This window comes from Anabrus simplex, chromosome 9, assembly GCF_040414725.1.
Source record: "Anabrus simplex isolate iqAnaSimp1 chromosome 9, ASM4041472v1, whole genome shotgun sequence".
In the NCBI taxonomy this organism is placed as follows: Eukaryota; Metazoa; Arthropoda; class Insecta; order Orthoptera; family Tettigoniidae; genus Anabrus; species Anabrus simplex.
In genome coordinates, this window is record NC_090273.1 from 18951376 (window position 1) to 18971464 (window position 20089).

Here is a 20089-nt window from a genome sequence, read left to right on the forward strand (position 1 = left end):
TCAAGTGACCATTTCCTCATTGTTATGTCCTATGGTTTAGGCCGACCTCGTTCCTCAACTTCGCCAACACTTGCCGATAACACTTTCCGTTCGTTACGGAGTTTTAAGCCGCAGTTATATACCACATACTTTGAAGATAGATTACGACGAATACCTGATAACCTGGTAACGTATCAATCGTTACTTCAAATTTTCCAGATTATATTAAGTTGCATCACCCTGTAATAACATACCCCACTTATAGGAGGCCTACGAAAATTAAATGGTGGGACGAGGAATGCCATTTGTTGATATAAGCGCGAAAGCGTTTGTTCCATCAATATAGGCAACACTCCACACCTCACAATTATTTCCGACTTAAACACCATATAGCACACACTCGAAAAATTTACATACCAAACATCGTATAGCGTGGCGAGAGTTCATCTCTTCCCTTACTAGTAAAGTTTCGATTGCATCTTTGTGGAATGCTATACGGGCGTTAACAAGAGCTACGCAACATGCCCCTTCCATGGCGATTCCAAAACAGGTGATGTCAGCTTTTCTAGTCCGTGAGACTCCAGATTATGTTGTAACAATTATGTTCCTTTCCAGGATGCGCAAGATATGTGGTTTTCAGTTTTATTATAGCCGTGCGACCATCAGGAACTAGAAGCGGTCTTGCAATCTTGTTCGAATTCATCACCAGGTCCTGATAATGTAACGTATCAGATGCTTAAACTATTACCGCTTCGAGCCAAGAAAGCACTATTGGAGATGTATAATGCTATTTTTCGAACTTCTATTACGCCTCCTACGTGGAATGAATTTTCTTATTCCTATTCTTAAAAACAGGCAAATACCCTCTGACCCGAACAATTACCGCGGTGTAATGTTAGGTTCTTGTATTCGAAAAGTATTTTTAAAGATTTTACTTCGGAGGCTTATCTGGGCATCAGAGTATTATAATCTAACGCCGCGGTATCAGCATGCCTTTTTCAAGGGGCGAAGTTCATATTGTCCCCGTTAAAATTGGCGATATTATGAATATTTTCAACAAGTGGAAAGTAAAAGTTTTATTGTCTGCTTGGAGCTGCAGCATGTCATTTGGGGAATAGTGGCGAGCTAAGAACGAGTTTTTTCGTCGTTCAGAGGGGTGATACACCGGCAGGACTGTGCCAAGGTCAGAGTAAACCACGTAACTACCGCTGCACGCGCGCAACTCACAATCTGGAATAGTCTGAGCCAATTAAATGAGACCATCAGCCAATTACCGTTCTCGTTGAAGATCACACCTCCCAGGCTGATAAGATAAAAAGGCCTTGTTTCGAGAAAATCGCTCTCTTACTCTCTGAATATCCTGCTCTTACCCTGAATATTCTTCGCTGTGCTGCTGTGTGGGACACCACGTTATCGGACCACGTGGAGAAGTAATTCCCAGTTCAAGTCAACACCCGTTCTGCCAGAATTTAGCGAGAATTAGTGAATTCCTATGGAATAAAAACGCCTTAAGAACCAAGTTAAGTGTGACTGTGTAGACGAGCTATTAATATTCGACGTGTGCTTGTGCAAAATACTTAATTTTATCATCTCATTTACAGCTTGTGACCGGCGTTCTACGGAAGTCGTCTTAGAAGTTGAACACCTCAAGATGGATAATTCCACAACTACCGACAACATAACTTCATCGAGGGACACCTGCTACAGAGCCTCCATGGAGCTGTAAAATGTGAGGCGTATCTGGTAATTGGAAGGAGACTGACCGGAGGAAAATGCTAGAATAATTGACTGTCGACGGGAATCGAACTCCATCTAAAACTTGAGTACCTTTTTAATTTAATTTATCTGTCTTACCTTTTGTACAACTAGAGGTCTTTCTTCTTTAAGTCGTAGATCTATTAGTTTGTTGTAGTTAGAAATATTTCATTTTTCCACTTCTTAACGTGTCGTGGTAGACTAGGTACGTGTGAGTGAAATTTTGGAATCTATTAGAGTAGACATGTAGGTTGTCTTTGAATGACTTCCCATGCTTAGGAGCTTTATACTTAATAATCACTGACCACACGATAAATCTACTTTCCTTGTAATGCTGAAAGTTACTGGACTGAAATTTGCGTATATATTTTGAGTGAATAGTGTCGAACCTAGTGTCTTTCATGATCACTTGTTGTATTTATGATGAAGTCATCTAATTTTACGATATTCCACGAGGATCAGTAGATGTAATAATCACTTAAATAATAATAATATTGACTAAAGATCGGGTAAAACAGAATTAAACGCTCGTGAGCCATAAAATTACTGTAGAGTCCTTATATGTGAGATTGAATGTGCTCTGTTCACGAAGGGTCTGGAATATGACCAATCCTGAGGGATATTTGACGTATAATTGAGCAATTGATGATTTAATGATGATAGTTGACTTATTCTTGTGTATTGGGAGCGCAAGATAGATTGTAATTATTGGAGCACGTGTTGCGAGTGTATTTCACAGGTAGGGAATAAAAATAGTACGATTAAGGCTCACGCTCGCGATAGTTTCAACCTTTAGCCCAAACGATGGTAGTGCTTATGGATTTTACTAGAATCTTCCATTAAAATGTCATGAGTTAGATGAACTTACGTTGATATGTGAAATGTGTTTCTACCAAGTGATACCCATGACTTCGATCACTAGCCACCATTAATGAAGGATAATTTCAGTACACAGATTATTTCTGCTAGATATTACGCGATCTGTCCACTCGTAAAAATAATGAATAAACTTGCCAAAACAGGATTCGATGTAAATAATGTACATAAAAGCCGTGTTTCCTAGTGTGAATGTGTGTGTGCATGTAAATATGTATATTTCTCTTGTATCATGTTGGTCCCATTTAATTTGATCTGGTCGTGCACTTGCTGCGACGCAGATTACACTCATCGTTGTGTGTTGCCTTAAGAAGTAATTTTCATGCCCTTAAGGGAAAATTTGATCAACTTAAGTCGAGGAAGACTAGAAAAAGATTTATTTTCTTCATTATCGAGATTTAAAAGGAAAGATCATCTCGTTATTTTTCGAAGGCACTCGATTTGTAAATAAAATTTATTTAACTAGCTCACACGTGGATAATGTAAATTTCTGACTCATTTATAGTTGAACTTTGAAATATTTTAAGATTAATTTGAATCGAAATGAAATACAAGGATCAGAGGTAGAAGTCGTCAGCCGCATGATTACTTTGAGTTATGGTGAAAATAAGTCATAATAATTAATTGAAAATAATTATTCTGAAATGCTAATGACGATCATTGGGTAAATGATGCAGTGGAAAAGAATGAGAACACGATCGTGTGACAATGAAACATAGGTTAATTAAATGATGAAAAAATCAATAATAATAATAATCATAATAATAATAATAATAATAATAATAATAATAATAATAATAATAATAATAATAATAATAATCAAAATAATAATTAATTTTTTTTGAGAATTTTGAAATCAATTTTCATTTTCTACTGAAGTTCATGTTGGTGTCATTGACTAATATTAAATACTGTAAATGATAAATTCAGTTGAGTACGTCTTAAAACCACGTGTTGAGACTACTTTGAATTGGTAAAGCTTTGAACACATTTATTGTAAAACCCTCGTTAGCAAGACAGCTGTTAATTATTTTATGAGCTTCTATGTTAATTTATTTAAATTCTTTCAATCAAATATTTTGATTTGGGAAGGCAAGAGGCCTAATTTTTCTTTGGTTTTCATTACAGCACAGTAAGGCTGGAGATTAAGAACACGTGTCACTCTAAATAAGGAGGAAGAAATCCAATATTATGGAAGTTCTATGTAAAACAAAATATTAGTAAGAATATTTTCATTTATTGTTTGCTTATGTGAATAAATGTCAGAGTGTTGTTCTAACATTTCTTTTTATCCTGCTTGGTCATCAATCCTTGACATCCCTTAAATGCCTCTAGAAAGTGATAGCCAACGATCGAACGGTCCACCTTGGGATCTCTCGCTCGATGGCTGGGCTTAGCTCGGGAAAAAAGGGGGCAATATGATGCGTTTAATATGTTCGTCATTGGCTTGTTACTCGCCCGTCATACGAAGCACAGCACAATTGCGGTTTTTCTAGATATTCAACGGGCCTACGACTCTGTACCACTGAATATCCTATGGGATAAACTTGCAGCTCTTAAAATACCTGTGGAAATTATTACCATTCTTCGACACCTACTTATATATAGACCATTGTCGTTTAAAATGTCACAATATACTGTACAATACCGCCTCGTAAGGTGAGTTCAGGTTTACCCCAGGGAGATATATTGAGCGGCATTCTTTTTGCTATATTTATGACGGATTTTGAATCAGTCATTCTCCGCTTTGGTCGTTCGCAGATTACTTTTTTGTTTATTATACGAACGAGAATCTGCAGGTTTGTAGACAGCATATCGTATACACGCTTAGCGAGGCCATGGCATGGTTGGATTCTCATGGACTTCATCTTTCTATCACCAAATATCGAGCGATGATCTTCACCCACCATCGTACTTATGATCGCTAGCCGATCTCGTTTGATGTGTATGAAATCCCTATCGTTAATCAACATAAATATTTAGGATTATTCATAGATCATAAGCTTACATGGAAGCAGCATTTCCTCTACTTACGCTCGAAAAGTGATCAATATATACAGATACTAAAATTTGTTAACCGTAGACAATGGGGAGCTGACCCGTGTGTGGCGATATCACTGTACAGGTCCACTATAAGATCAATCCTGGACTATGGAGCACATATCTTTGACATGGCAGCGTTCACAAATTTGAATATTCTTAATATATGTCAATCTATAGCACTGCGCACTTGTATAGGAGCTCTGAAATCATCACCTACTAACGCACTTTTGGTGGAATCCTGCGAACCTCCCTTATATGTACGCAGAAAAACGCTTTCTATGCAATATATACTTAAAAAATTCTCCCTTACGAGGCACCCATTAATCCCGAAATTGCAACTCCTACATGAGTATTCTTCCACCCGGCGTCAAGGTCCGCGCATACTGCCTGCTTTATATTATGCCTCTGATGCTTTGAAGTCGTTCCAAGATACAGTACTGCAAAGTGAAACTTTAATACCCAACACTTTACCGTATTCCGTTGTTCATTACCGGCCACAGATAATATGGCCTACCCGCAGTAACTATTCAACTGTCATATCTGTACAGGAGCAAGGTCAAGTGCCTGCTAAAAAGTTGAAACTTTCCTGTAACCCTACAAGCATAGAGATATTTACAGACGGTGCAAAGAATACCACTGGAGTTGGAGCTGCATTCTGTATACCTTCTATAAATGTCAGGAAACAATATGGTTTACATAGTGATTGTTCGATATTTACTGCAGAATTATTCGCTATCCAACAAGCTTTGCTCTTTATTCAGCGGCATGACTATAAACGAGTTACGTTATATACAGATGCGCTGAGCATATTACAGTCCCTGATCTCTAATACTCTAACTTATAATTGGTATGTATATAACGTCAAAAGTCTTCTTTGTATGATTGATAATTCCGGTGCCTGGACATATGAGTATTTTGGGTAATCAACAAGCGGATTTCCTAGCAAATCAGGCTTCTCGCCTCCCCGTGCCGCTTTCTAATCATACAGTTCCTTCGTCAGATTATGTTGCTGTGCTTAAACACTCTGCTCGTAATGAATGGCAAAATGAATGGAGAAGGACTGCACAAGTCAAAGGTTCCTTTTATTTTCAACTACAAACAACTATCCCGGTGAAGCCATGGTATATGAGAGGATCATATTCCAGAAGACATATTTCAAACATTATTAGTTTGCGTTTTAATCATGCCCTCACGCCTCAATATAAATTTCGGTTCCATTTAACGCAGGAGGCAACCTGCCTGTGTGGTTCTCGCGCTGGAGATGCAAATCACTTATTTTTTCAGTGTCCCTTATATGAGACTCCTCGTAGAAAGCTTATTAGTAGTCTAAAGCGACTTAAGCAGGTTTTTCCAACCAGTGTTTTTTGTTTGCTATGCAATCCTTCTGCTGAGATCATCAGAGTCATCAAGACGTTTTTGGATGAAGCAAATATTGTGTTATAAAGTTCTATGTAGTGTATGGAGGATCGTATTCATACGCTTCTAATTCCATTGGGGTGATTCATCATATTTGTGGAGTATTCAGTGAGAGTGATATAGTGGAATACAGTAGAGTGTGTCTCTTTTAAAGAAGCGGCTTTTAAGGAATTGAAGTGTTCATTTGTACCAGTGTTATTCAGCAAGTAAGGAATTACAGAGTGATATAGTGGAATACAGTGGTGTGCATCCCTTTCAAAACACAAGAACGGGTTTTCATGGATTGAAGTGTCCAATTGTACCAGTGTTATTCAGCAAGTAAGGGATTATAGACTGGGTGAAATATCTTCGAGAAAAGCCCAAAAAGCATCATCATCATCAACAACAACAACAACAACAACAACAACAACAATCTTCAAGTACTTATCAATCAGAGAAAATTGCGAACAGCATTGGTGTCCTACTTTATCGGAATTGTGTGCGAGTGTAGAACTAGTACAAATATAATCAAGTATTGTGTCTGGGTGACATAACGAGCCCAAAAAATGGGAAAGCATGTGGTCCAGATATCATTTATAATGAACATTTGAAAGGGATATTCCCAGTGTTGAAAGTATCCATCTGCCAGTTATTGAATGAATGTTTACAACAGGGTACGATACCAGACAGCTGGGCTAAGTCCACAATAAAAATGATGTATAAGGGCGAAGGTGATACCACAGCCCCTAATTCGTACAGAGGAATTGCTCTGGAATGCACATTCTTAAAGACACTGACTCAGTTAGTATGTAAGCGCCTCACAATATTAATAGACGACAAGCTCCCAGATTCCCAGTTTGGCTTCAGAAGAAGAAGATCAACCATTCAAGCAATCGATTGTTTACAACAGTATATTAATGAAGCTCTCGCAATTCCAAAGGGAAAACTTCATACAATCTTTATTGATTATTCTAAGGCTTTTGATACGATCAATAGAGTTATCGTATTAGAGAAGTTGCGAAACATCGTCGGGCCTAGTTGTTATCTACTTCCAAGCATCAAGAATCTCCTTACAGATAGCTGGGTAGAGATTAGTGATGGCATCACCAAGTCATATCCGATACGGTACTTCAAACCATTGGCCTCCTTCAAGGCGACCCCCTAAGCCCATTGCTTTTCATTGCCGCCACAGCTGACATCGTACAAAGAATAGATTCAGAAAATGTCAATATTCTCACGTATGCAGATGACATGGTTCTGACGTCAACTTCTCAGTTAGATTTGCAGACTACTTTTAATAAAGTTACGAAATGGGCAGAAGAGAACCAGCTGAGGTTAAATTAAGATAAGACTGTCTCTCTGACCTTCAGGATAGGAGGAAAACGGGGAACATTCTTAATCAATGACCAGCAACTAAAGTCAGTCACAAATTTTAAGTACCTAGGAGTCAGTTTTCAAACATCGGGGAACGTGTTCTCTTTACATGTAAAAGACCGACTAAATGCTGTCATAAAATCCATTAACGACATCAGATCTTTGAGCCATCTCTCACTATCATGTACCATCGAGTTATTTCATCTTAAGGTTTGTCCTCTAGCCACCTATGGATTAGAAAATATATGGATATATCTTGGAAAGAGGCAGCTACATAGTATAATGAAGGTGAAAGCATTCTATTTAAAGAAAATACTTTGCCTATCAAAGTACACTCCGTAAAGCCCCGCATACCAACTGTCGAGGGAATTATTCTTTGTGGAAGAGCTGCGTTTAAAACTACTGCTCCCTGCCACCCCAGCGCATAGGGAACTCCTACAAGAGCTTCAACAAAAGAGAGACAGCATATGGTGGGACTTTTACCAGTGTGATGCGATGATCGACCGCAACTGGACTCAGACACGTCGTGACCAGACTTTGAGTCCATGGGTTTCACCAACGCCTGTATATTAAAGCGAGCTTTCATGAGCCAAGTCCGGACTGCCGAAGCCCTTTAAATTATCCCATCAAGACAAGACAAGACAAGACAAGACAAGACAAGACAAGACAAGACAAGACAAGACAAGACAAGACAAGACAAGACAAGACAAGACAAGACTGCAGGTGCAAAAGATGCGGCGAACTTTGTGCACGCTATCACGTACACGTATTATCCACACACTGTATCTTGGTGCATTTACACTCTTGTGCTGAATCGGTCGATCTCGGCGATCTTCGAGATTCGTAATTGGCAACCTTTGAAACACAAACTATGAATCGCTTAAGCATCGTTGTGCGACATCTTGCGTACACTTTACTTACTAGTACTGTTGTTGTTTACACAACAAAGCCAAAGTATAGAATTCATGCTAGGAACAAGATTCGCATCGAGGAATGTTTTATAATGTTATATAATGTGTATGTGACATAGTTGTTGGTTTAAGATGATAACGGTTTTGAAATTTCATATCGATCGATCATATTCTCGATTCAATTCAGATTTTATTTTCATTCCGTTGGCAGCACTATCGATAACGGGACAGCTCCCTCCTAAAGGCCCCATTCACAATGCAAACGTTGCGTCAGGGTTTACGACGATTGCCAGTTCTGTTTCATGCTTATACTACATTGAAGTCGAAACAGTATACATTAATACACAGTGTTAACGTAATGCCCTATACCTTACCCTATCCGGTTTCTTATTATAAGCCTCAAATAATATGGCCTATACGTAATGGCTATACTAACGTTATTTGTTTGCAGGGGACCGAGATTCGTCCTGTTAAAAGAGTGAAACTTTCCAATATTCCACAAAGCATAAACATTTTTACAGATGGGGCCAAGAACATTACTGGAGTTGGGTCCGCTTATTATATACCTTCTCTAAATGTTAAAAAACAATATGGTTTACCTAGTGATTGTTCGATTTTTACTGCGGAGCTATTCGCTATACAGCAGGCTCTACTTTTTGTGCAGCGTCAGGGCTATACGCGAGTTACGATCTATACGGATTCGCTGAGTGCATTACAGTCTTTGGTCTCGTACGAGTTATCCTATAATTGGTATGTATACAATGTCAAGAGTCTCCTATAAATGCTTGACAACTTCGGTATTTACATAACTTTGGTATGGGTACCAGGCCATGTGGGTATCTTAGGAAATGAAAAAGTAGATTGTCTTGCAAAACAAGCTTCTCGTCTCCCTGTTCCGAATACTAACAATATTGTTCCTGCTTCTGACTATGTAGTTGTTATCCGACAAGCCGGTCGTCAAGAATGGCAGAATTACTGGCGACAGACTGCACAAGTCAAAGGTAACTTTTATTATCATTTACAACCAACAATTCTGGTTAAACCATGGTTTATACGAGGATCATATTCTAGACGACATATTATTAACATCATTCGGTTACGGTTTAATCATGCCCTTACGCCACGATATAGATCTCGTTTCCATTTAACGCAGGATACACACTGTTCGTGTGGTACAAATATTATTAATGGCGACTCCAACCACATCTTATTTGAATGTTCTTTATATGACAACCCCCCGTAAAAAACTTATGATAATCTCAAGCGACTCAAGCAGGTATTTCCAACCAGTGTTTCTTGTTTGCTCTGTAATCCTACAGTCGAGATTATTAGAGTTCTAAATTTGTTTCTGGATGAAGCCAATATCGTGTTATAATTCTGTCCGCAATATATGGTGAGATGTTCTCATGTTTTTGATGGTTCCATTTGAGTGATTCCTCATAGTATTAGTGTATTACTTGAGAGTGCTATTTCGGATTATCAGAGTGTGTGACACTTTAGAAGAAGTGTGATTGCAAGAACGGAAGTCTCTCGTATGAGAACAGTGTGCTCTAGCAAGCTAGGGTTATTATGTGATATAGTGAAGAATAGTGTTTTTGTAATCTACTTGCAAGTTTTCATTTATACTAGTGCTATTACATGAGCAAGGGAGTATTGACTGGGTGAAATGTAGACACAGCCCATAAGCATCAGCAAGCAAGCAAGCAACAATGCAAACGTAACCAGAAACTTAACGACGTAACGTAACCGTAAAATTAACGTAAAATTTGTGGTATTCACAATGGAGGAACGTAACATTAACGTAAAGAGTACACAGCAGCCAATCAAAACACTGCCATGTTATTTAGTACGGAAGTCAGGTTTTGGGCTATCACGCAGTTTTATATTTCAATACCTCGATGGAATCAAACAACGTGGTAGCGGAATCCATATTACTTCAAACATCTATTGCTTTGCTCCTGGGAGCTGTGTAGGCGTACGATACCTGAAAAGGCGATCTAAACAACGGTGCAGAAAATGGGTTCATCTCTTGAATCAAAGAAGGTTATCTCAGGGCGATTTCGGTAATCTACTGTATGACCCTCATCATTTCGTTTTGGACTTGCGGATGAAACCTGGCTTGTTTGCCTTTCTTACGATTTGCTTCCCCTTTTCTAATAAAAAGAAATGTAAGGTCTCCTTTACCGACATCTACGAGTATTACCCTGTCTATCACACCCCGATGAGGTGTTTGGATGATATCGTTTTCGTAAACTAGTAGTCCGTCATAATGTTAAGAAATATACAGGGACACTGTTTTATTTATGACAGCGATATTCTCTCGTCCGTTCGCCAGCGCTGCGAGCTTGTCTCCCGCCATTTACCGTCAGATTTCATTGCTACAGGATATTTATTTCCACCTATTATTTTTCGGTACAGCGTATTTGCAATTCTTTTTCCTTCTATCATACATAGCCTACACACAAAGATTATTTTGAAAGTGAATTACAAGTGTTTCGTCGAAAGAAGTCATTATATCGTGCACAACACACAATGTTTACCTCTGCTCTGATTGGCTGGTTCTTAAAGTTAACGTAAAATTAACCGCAAGAGCTTGGAGTTTGCAATCCCTTAATTTTACGGACTCGCAGTTGAGTTTACGTCGGCGCATTTGCGAATGGTTCCATTAGATAAGATGGCCGCTAACTTCTAATAAGCCCCATTCACAATGCAAACGTAACGTAAACTTAAAATTAACGTTAACTTAGAAGTTAGCGGCCATCTTATCTAATGGAACCATTCACAATGCGCCGACGTAAACTTAACTGCGAGTCCGTAAAATTAAGGGATTGCAAACTCCAAGCTCTTGCGGTTAATTTTACGTTAACTTTGAACCAGCCAATCAGAGCAGAGGTAAACATTGTGTGTTGTGTACGATATAATGACTTCTTTCGACGAAACACTTGTAATTCTCTTTCAAAATAATCTTTGTGTATAGGCTATGCATGATAGAAGGAAAAATAATTACAAATACGCTGTACCGAAAAATAATAGGTGGAAATTAATATCCTGTAGTAATGAAATTTGACAATAAATGGCGGGAGACAAGCTCGCAGCGCTAGCAAACGGACGAGAAAATATCCCTGTCATAAATAAAACAGTGTCCCTGTATATTTCTTAACATTATGACGGACTACTAGTTTACGAAAACGATATCATCCAAACAAATAGATCCAGAGATCTCATCGGGGTGTGATAGATAGGGTCATAGATGTCGGTAAAGGAGACCTTTTACATTTCTTTTTATTACAAAAGGGGAAGCAAATCGTAAGAAAGGCAAACAGTTCAGGTTTCATCCGCATGTCCAAAACGAACTGATGAGGGTCATTTCTTACAGTAGATTACCGAAATCGCCTTGAGATAACTTTCTTTGATTCAAGGGATGAACCCATTTTCTGCACCGTTGTTTAGATCGTCTTTTCAGGTACCGTAGGCCTACACAGCTCCCAGGAGCAAAGCAATAGATGTTTGAAGTAATATGGATTCCGCTACCACGTTGTTTGATTCCATCGTGGTATTGAAATATAAAACTGCATGATAGCCCAAAACCTGACTTCCGTACTAAATAACATGGCAGTGTTTTGATTGGCTGCTGTGTACTCTTTACGTTAATGTTACGTTCCTCCATTGTGAATACCACAAATTTTACGTTAATTTTACGGTTACGTTACGTCGTTAAGTTTACGGTTACGTTTGCATTTATGAATGGGGCCTAACTCCTCACCGCTGTACGCAAATGCACCAAGATAAAGTGTGCGGATAATACTTAAATGTAAACTGAGAATAGAATCCTTAACAAAATTCTGTACAGACGACTGCTCATAAGAATTTTTTTCCATGCACATTTGTGCGCAATAAAACATTTATTATTATTATAACGAGCCCAAATCCACTTCAAGAACAGCAAGGCCTCTAAGCTCAACACTTGCTATGTTCAGTCGTAGCTCGTATCGGCTCGTAGGCAACGGTTTAGCAGTGAAAGCTTGACTATATAAAATACCAAAGACTTAATACTTTGAACATTGAGTTGTATGTTTTATTTTATTAAATTCGATTAGGATACAAAGCATGTAGTGTTAATGATTTTTGAAGTTAACCAGTGCGTTCTTTGATTACGCTACCTGGCTTAGAACCTGTATTTGCTAAAACTGTCCAGTAGATAAACACAGCTGGAAAACTGAAGATGTTATGGACTACCTGAGGCACAGTGGATTTGTGCTGTTAAACAAGAAACAGGAATGGACATACATAGGACCAAATGGAGGCAGCACAATAGATTTAATGCTTTCAAGGGGTCTCATAACATTGGGAACAACAAAGCTGGTCCTCAAAGATGGCTCCATTGTAAGAAAGCACTTACCAGTGAGCACAGACATTATCACGAAGACGGAAGAGGTGGCTGAATTAAGAAAAGGAGCCAAAATCAGAAAGAATATAGACATAAACAAAGTGAAAGCAAAGACAAGCCAGATCAACGAGGTGAAGAAAATGATAGATGAAGGTGAAATAGATTCCGCAGCATGGTGGATAGCAAGTTGCTATGAGGAAGCGGCTCCTCTAAGTTTGGGGACAAGAAAGTCAAAACCTTGGTTCGACAAACAATGTTATGAGGCAAGGAGAAGTACATTAGAAAAATTGAACAGGGCAAGAGAAATAAGGAACAGAGAAAACTTGGAAGAGTACCGGCAACAGAGAGTTCAGTACAAAGAGCTCCTGAAGAGAAAAAAGATTCAGTACATAGAAGAACAACAGAAGAGGATCATAGAAGAAGCTAAATTGGATCCATACAAGACTCTACGGCCGAAAACGAGCAAAATACATTCTAAGATTGATATGGAAACATGGAAATCACACCTCAACAAAACAATTGCTTTGAGAGATACGAGACCAACATTCAGATGTCCAGATCACAGAGAACCATCAAATTTAATAACGGAAAATGAAATCGTTCAGGCCATCAAGGAAGGAAGGCGCAATAGAACACCAGGACCAGATGGAGTCAGAAATGAGCATCTAAAAGAGACAGTGAGGGAATTGTTACCGGTATGGAGTGCCTTACTGAACAAATGCCTCGAAACTGGAAGGGTCCCAACAGATTGGAGGAAGGCAACAATCCGAATGCTATATAAGGGGAAAGGAGACGCAGATGATCCGAATTCCTACAGAGGGATCGCGATGGAACAAACAGGTTTGAAACTTCTGACAAGGATCTTAACGAAGAGAGTGATGAATAAATTGGATGCACTGTTACCAGAGGAGCAATTTGGATTCAGACGGAAAAGATCTACAACTATGGCATTGGAGAATTTACTGAATCATATTCGTATCACCCTAGAAATGCCACGAGGCAAATTATTTGTGGCATTCATTGACTTCTCCAAGGCATTTGATTGGGTAAACAGAAGGTTACTCATAGATAAGCTGGAGAAGTTAATCGGAACATCTAATGTCACAACACTCATATCAAACCTGTTGGCTGAGAATTATATACAGGTGGACGATGGCATTGGGTCGTCAGATTGGATACCGCAGACTATAGGAGTTCTTCAAGGTGATCCACTTAGCCCTATATTATTTAACGCTTTCACCTCTGATGTAGTGTCAGAGATAAAGGAAAATACAGACACAGAAATGTACCTGTATGCTGATGACATGGCAATTGCGGCTGAAGACATAACAGAACTACAACGTGCGATGAACTTGTTAGTGGACTGGGCAAACAAGAATGAAATGAAAATAAATGAGGATAAGACTGAACTAGTCGTATTCAGGAAAGGAGGTAAGCTAAAGGAAACAGAGCACATATGGTGTAATAATGTCCGCCTTCGCAGAGTTAGCAGTTTTAGATACCTAGGTGTAACCTTGCAGACCACATGCAGCAGTTTCAGGATCCATATAAGAGCTAGAATTATTGCAGCTCTGAAAGCGATGAATGACATCGAGAATATCACACAAATTGCAGTGGATACAGCCATGGTGCTTTTTCGAGTAAAAGTGCTACCAGTGTTAACCTATGGGCTTGAGATCATAGGGGAATTTCTGAGTTTGAAGCAATTAAACGACCTGGAAAAGATAAAATCCAGATATCTGAAGCGAGTCCTCAGTGTTTCAAAGACTACAAGATCTCGACTTGTATATGAACTCGCGAGAGAAACCTTCCTGATTGAGGACCTGAGATACAATCTTGTTTTACCAGGAGGCGCAGCATACGATAACCTGTTGCATAAACTTAGAGAAAAAAAGAGGGACATTTGGGAAGACTTCTACTCAACGGAGGCCATGACGAATCGAAAATGGATGGAAACGGGCTACCAACTGAGACACATAGTTACGAGGTTGGCTGTACACGGATTCCATTTCAAGATGTGCAAAAATAAAGTTTTTCACGATCCGAACATAAACTGTGTGTGTAGGCTATGTGACCAAGTATGTGAAAGATATCATATCCAGAAGTGTTCCTCGAGGTCCTGCTCGATTAGTGAATTTATTAAGGACTAACACTTATGCAGAGCGCATTAGACGCCACGCTGTCTTATCTAATTGTGAACTTCTATGCACATTGTGCGCAATAAAATTTATTATTAAATTCTATTGGTTGCTAAGTTGCTATGCTGTTATGTTGGTTGCTATGGTGACAAGTCCCGAAGTGAAATAGACACATCCTCTCTGACAGTAGACTGCAGTAGACAACGCAGGTCGCAGATAAAAAGACGTGGAATTAAACATTGTGGAAAATCGCTCCTATTTCTGTGCAGATATACACCTATTACCATAGCGTATCCTTTCTACTTAACTTTGTTCATCTCCGCAATAATGGATTCTGACGAGGAACTTGATTTTGCTCTTGGAAGCAAAGTTAGTGTTTGCCACCTTAATATAATTTTAATGCGGCCAATGGCCATGCGATAGATATATACATAAATACATGGATAAATGTTCACTTTAGAATGCCATATGTAGTTCTCTGTGTTAATCACTACAAAATTTGGTTAAGGACACCACTCTTTCCACATTCATGGAGGTGATAGTGATCAGGATTCTTGCATAGCAGACCTTACCACTGCAGATAATCATTTCACTTATTTATTAATTTGTTTATTTAATATCCCACGAGCAGTTATTCCAAGGACAATCTGATTTATGATAGCATATCTAGAAAGTATAAAACACATAAATTTGGTACATTTTCAGTTAATATTATTTACAGGCATTATTAAGTAATTTGCTGTAATTTGTAGGCTAAACCCAGGAGAGGTCGCAGGAGGAACGTAATGGGCTCTCAGAATGATGATATAGGTTCTCCAGATGATTTGATTGACAGTCCTACTTATACTGGTAGCAGTCAGCTGTCATCTGGATTAAAGAGCCCCATAAAGGTAAATATAATTATACTGTGTTGTAGATTTCTGAAATAAGTTTTAAAACTTTAACTACTGTTCTTTCTCAATAAGTCCACTTTCTTTGGGAAAATAAAATTCACTATGCTGCAGTTGTGCAGCCAGTTTCATTTTCTAGTTTTTTGTAGTCCTCAACTAACCTCATTGACAATAAGGCTTATCTGTCTGGGCTGTCATGAGGTTTGGGGTGGCCGGCCCAGGCACCACATCGCGAGATGCCCCTTTTATGTACATATGTACTTTTTTTTGTAATATCTGAAGTCATCTCTTTTCAGTCGACGCAGTTAATTTATAACTTAGTTCCTTCAGTCTGACAAAACTAACTTTGAGTAATACTTTTATAAACTACCTGAAAAAGAAACAACTGTGTATAATACTGTTACCGTATGTTTTATTTAGCAGGTGGGTTTATAATGTATTACTCAAAATTTGTTTTGGCAGACTGAAGAACCTAACAGTTATAAATCATATGTACATTTTCAAACCATAATTTTTTATTAAGAGGGCTTCCTAACAAATGATTTTAAAGACCCAAGTTTAGTTGTAACCATACATTACATTTTCATTGGTTTAACCACAGTAATTATTAAATAGCATTAGCCATATGACACATTTACATGCTCTTCAATACTGAAACCAATTTTTTTACATTTGGCTTTATATCACACCGATTCAGATAATTTTTATGGCGACGGTGGGGCAGGAAAGGGCTAGGAGTGGGAAGGAAGCCGTGGCCTTGCCAGTTTATTATACTTTATGTAACTTATATGTTTTAAATATTAATATTAAATGATAATGCACACAAATTGTGCATAACGTAAAACTGGATAGTTTCAGTTAGTGCAGAAGTCTATGATGGAACTTGCATGTTTCTCACAACTCCCTACATGATATCGGTCATAGAATTCACAAACACATCTGTGTTCTGGATCACAGTAAGACCATCTCGCATGTTTTGTTATGATAATCGTGTACTGCAAGGGTATTTGTGAATTGGCAAAGCTCTTGGTTTGTGCTGATCCAAGTTCACTTTAGCATGTTCTCTGTTGTGTAGAAATCCAGCCAGATCTCCCATTTTCTCTTTCTTTCTTCTATCTACGTCTGTAGATGGCAGAGCAAATTTGTGTCTTATATCCTTAATTAGAAATTGGAAATTACCTACCAAAGAAAAAATCATGATATATAAATCATATTATTTTCAAATATTGACCAATGGATCAAAATGTTGGACTTGGACAAACAATAATCCAAGTAGATTACAAGCGACAGAGATGCACTTTCTGCGAAGAATCTTGGGTAAAATGAGGAGGGACAAGATAAGAAATGAAACAATGCGAAACACGCTACAGATCAACCCCCTAAAAGAAACTATGGAGAGAAATAGGCTGAAATGGTTCAGACACGTCAAAAGAATGGGAAAAGAAAGATTACCAAGAACAGTTCTTGAATGGACAGAATCTAGAAGAAGACCAATTGGACGACCATGAACAAGATGGAGGGATCGGGTGGAGGATGATGTAAATCGCAGAGGACTACAATGGGAAACAGTGATGAATGATAGACTATGGGAAAAAAGAGAAGACTGAATGACCTGTATAAGCAGAAATGTATCAGGAAGAAAAAGAATGAGAAGAAATGTTATTGGCTTTATGTCCCACTAACTACCCTTTTAATGGTTTATAGAGATGCTGAGGTGCTGGAATTTAGTCCTGCAGGAATGCTTTTCTTTGCCAGTAAATCTGCCGACCCGAGGCTGATGTATTTGAGCATCTTCAAATACCACGACTGAGTCAGGATCGAACCTGCCAGGTTAGGGTCAGAAGGCTAGCACCTCATCCGTCTGAGCCACTCGGTTATTTCTATTCCATAGGTGAGGATAGGGATGATCTTTGTTTCAAGTAAAGCCAAGGCAGAGACAAGAGAGAGTCTGGTTAAGTTTCTGATGTTGTGAATAGCTTTCTTAGTGCTGCTGCTTTTTGTCTGGTGTGAATCCTGAAGGAAGTTTTCGTAGTCTGCAAGGTTAAACAAAGATATCTGAAATTGTTGACTGTATTTATTGGGACTCCTTTCAGGAATTTTTTTTATTGTCTACTAACTGTCGTACCTGGATTCGCTCGGGCTAACAATGTCAAAGGCTCCGAATTTTCTGAAGTCGCTTGTCTTTTAATAAAATAGCACATATCTTGTCAGATTATATTGTATAGACTTCAAAATTACACTACCTGAACAAAAGTATCCGGACACTAGTATGTGGTACGGAATTGAACGCTAGATGTCACGAGAGGCGGACCCGCCCGTAGGAAGGAGGAGGGGGTATTATGTTTGTCAGGAGAGAAGTAATAACAGCAGAACGGATCTTTCAGGAGAACTCAGTGACTTGGAATGTGGACTAGTCATTGGATGTCATCTGAATAACAAATGAATCAGGAACATTTCAATCCTTCTAAAGCTGTTCAAGTCGACTGTTGGTGATGTGATTGTGAAGTGGAAATGCGAAGGAACAACCAGAGCTAAACCGAGACCAGGCAGACCTAACTTAATGATGGACAGGGACAGTCAAGCATTAGGCTATGGAGGGTGGCTGTGAAAAATCTTCAGAAATCAGCGGAGGGAATCACTTGTGAGTTCCAAAGTGCTACCCAGCAGTCCAGCCAGCACAGTGACTGTAAAGAATGGGGTACAATGGTCGAGCTGCTGGTCATAAGCCAAACATTGTAGTCACTGCTAAGTGACACAGTGAGGTGGTGTAAAGAGCTATGCCGCTCAGCAGTGGATGACTGGAAACAAGTGATTTGGCATGGTGCATCACGCTGTACCCTGTGGCAATCCAATGGAAGGGTTTGGATTTGGCTAATGCCTGGAGAATGTTACCTGCAATAATGTGTAGTGCCAACAGTGAAGTACGGAAGAGGTGGTGTTATGGTATTTGGGTGTTTTTCGTGGTTAGGGTGTGGTTCCCTTATAGTGCTTAAGAAAATTCTAAATGCAGAAGTATATGAACACATTTTAAACCATTGTGTACTGCGTACAATAGAGGAACAGTTCGGAGATGATTAATGTTTGTATCTGCATGACAGTGCACCCTGTCATAAAACTGCATCTGTGAGGCTCTGGCTCCATGGCTAAATGGTTAGAATGCTGGCCTTTGGTCACAGGGTTCCCGGGTTCGATTCCCGGCAGGGTCAGGAATTTTAACCATCATTGGTTAATTCCGCTGGCATGGGGGCTGGGTGTATGTGTCATCTTCATCATCATCTCATTCTCATCACGACGCGCAGGTTGCCTACAGGCGTCAAATCAAAAGACTTGCACCTGGCGAGCCGAACTTGTCCTCAGACACTTCTGACGCTAAAGCTATATGCCATTTCATCTTTCATCTGTGAGGCAATGGTTTGTGGACAGTAACATTCCTGAAATGGCCTGCCCTGCACAAAATAGGCCAATCGTGCTGCTGCAGTTTTGTGCAAAATACGTCATCTCGTTTGTCTTTTTGATGATTGAGAAACGTTCTGCCATCGTTTGAATCAGTTCTTTAGTTCTAAAATAGTTGATGTCAACTCTTCAGTTGAGGTTCCCGCTATGTGTTTTCCTGGAGTTGTCTTCACTAAGGTTATCGTAATGCAGGGGTGCAGAATTCACAGACGCATAGAACCAAGACCGAACTACTAGTCATGATTTTTCTGTCTTAACCTGTGTGTCATCAAACGTAACATTCTTTTATACTTGAGAAATGATGAGATGTTTCAAATGGATTTCACGTCACCACTTTGTTGTCGAATGGCACACTAAGACCATGTAAATTTGAGTTGCTGTAGGCATGTATATAACACCTTTTTTGATATGCTAATTTTACTCTTTAACTTTCGTTCTTCGCTAGGCTGAAGATGTCCCCAAGAGGGACGAAACCTCTACCTATAACTTTGCTTTGAGAATAAAAGCTTTTGTAAGTATTGTAAAGGTGGAACTTTTAATGTTAATATCTTTAAACTGTTCAAATTTGACAATATGTGCTAAACATGTCATATATTACTTGTAATGAGTGTCGATCGAGCACTTCTTTGGTCTCCCTCGTGGTCTGCAGCCTTCACGACTTAAGTTTAATGCCGTTTTCGCAACTGGAGAACTGTTTCTGTGTAGCACTTGCCCATACCATTGCAAACAATTCTCTTGCTTTTTACCAGGGATTAGGGCCACTCCAAATGCCATCTGAACATCCTTATTTCTGGTGTGGTCCAGTCTAGTGAGTCCCATTGGCCAGTGAAGCATCTTCCTCTCTATGTAACTGTTGTTCTTGTATCCTTATGATTGGTCAACACTGGT

At 39.0% G+C, this 20089-nt stretch overlaps 1 protein-coding gene across 3 annotated transcripts in view; it reads left to right on the top strand.

Moving 5' to 3' along the window:
• The first annotated feature begins 12108 nt into the window (after positions 1 to 12108).
• The window catches only part of IFT43 (intraflagellar transport 43), a 35582-nt gene continuing 27601 nt past the window's right edge, over positions 12109 to 20089 (top strand). Inside the window, exons 1-2 of one of the 3 annotated variants that reach the window (XM_067153549.2) lie at positions 12109 to 12144; positions 15611 to 15748. In XM_067153549.2, the coding sequence (XP_067009650.1) occupies positions 15644 to 15748 (105 nt within the window). In that variant the 5' untranslated portion in view covers positions 12109 to 12144; positions 15611 to 15643. Of the gene's footprint in view, positions 12145 to 12245; positions 12402 to 15010; positions 15228 to 15610; positions 15749 to 20089 lie in introns of those variants that run through there. The other 2 variants (XM_067153548.2, XM_067153550.2) reach the window with 2 other exon arrangements.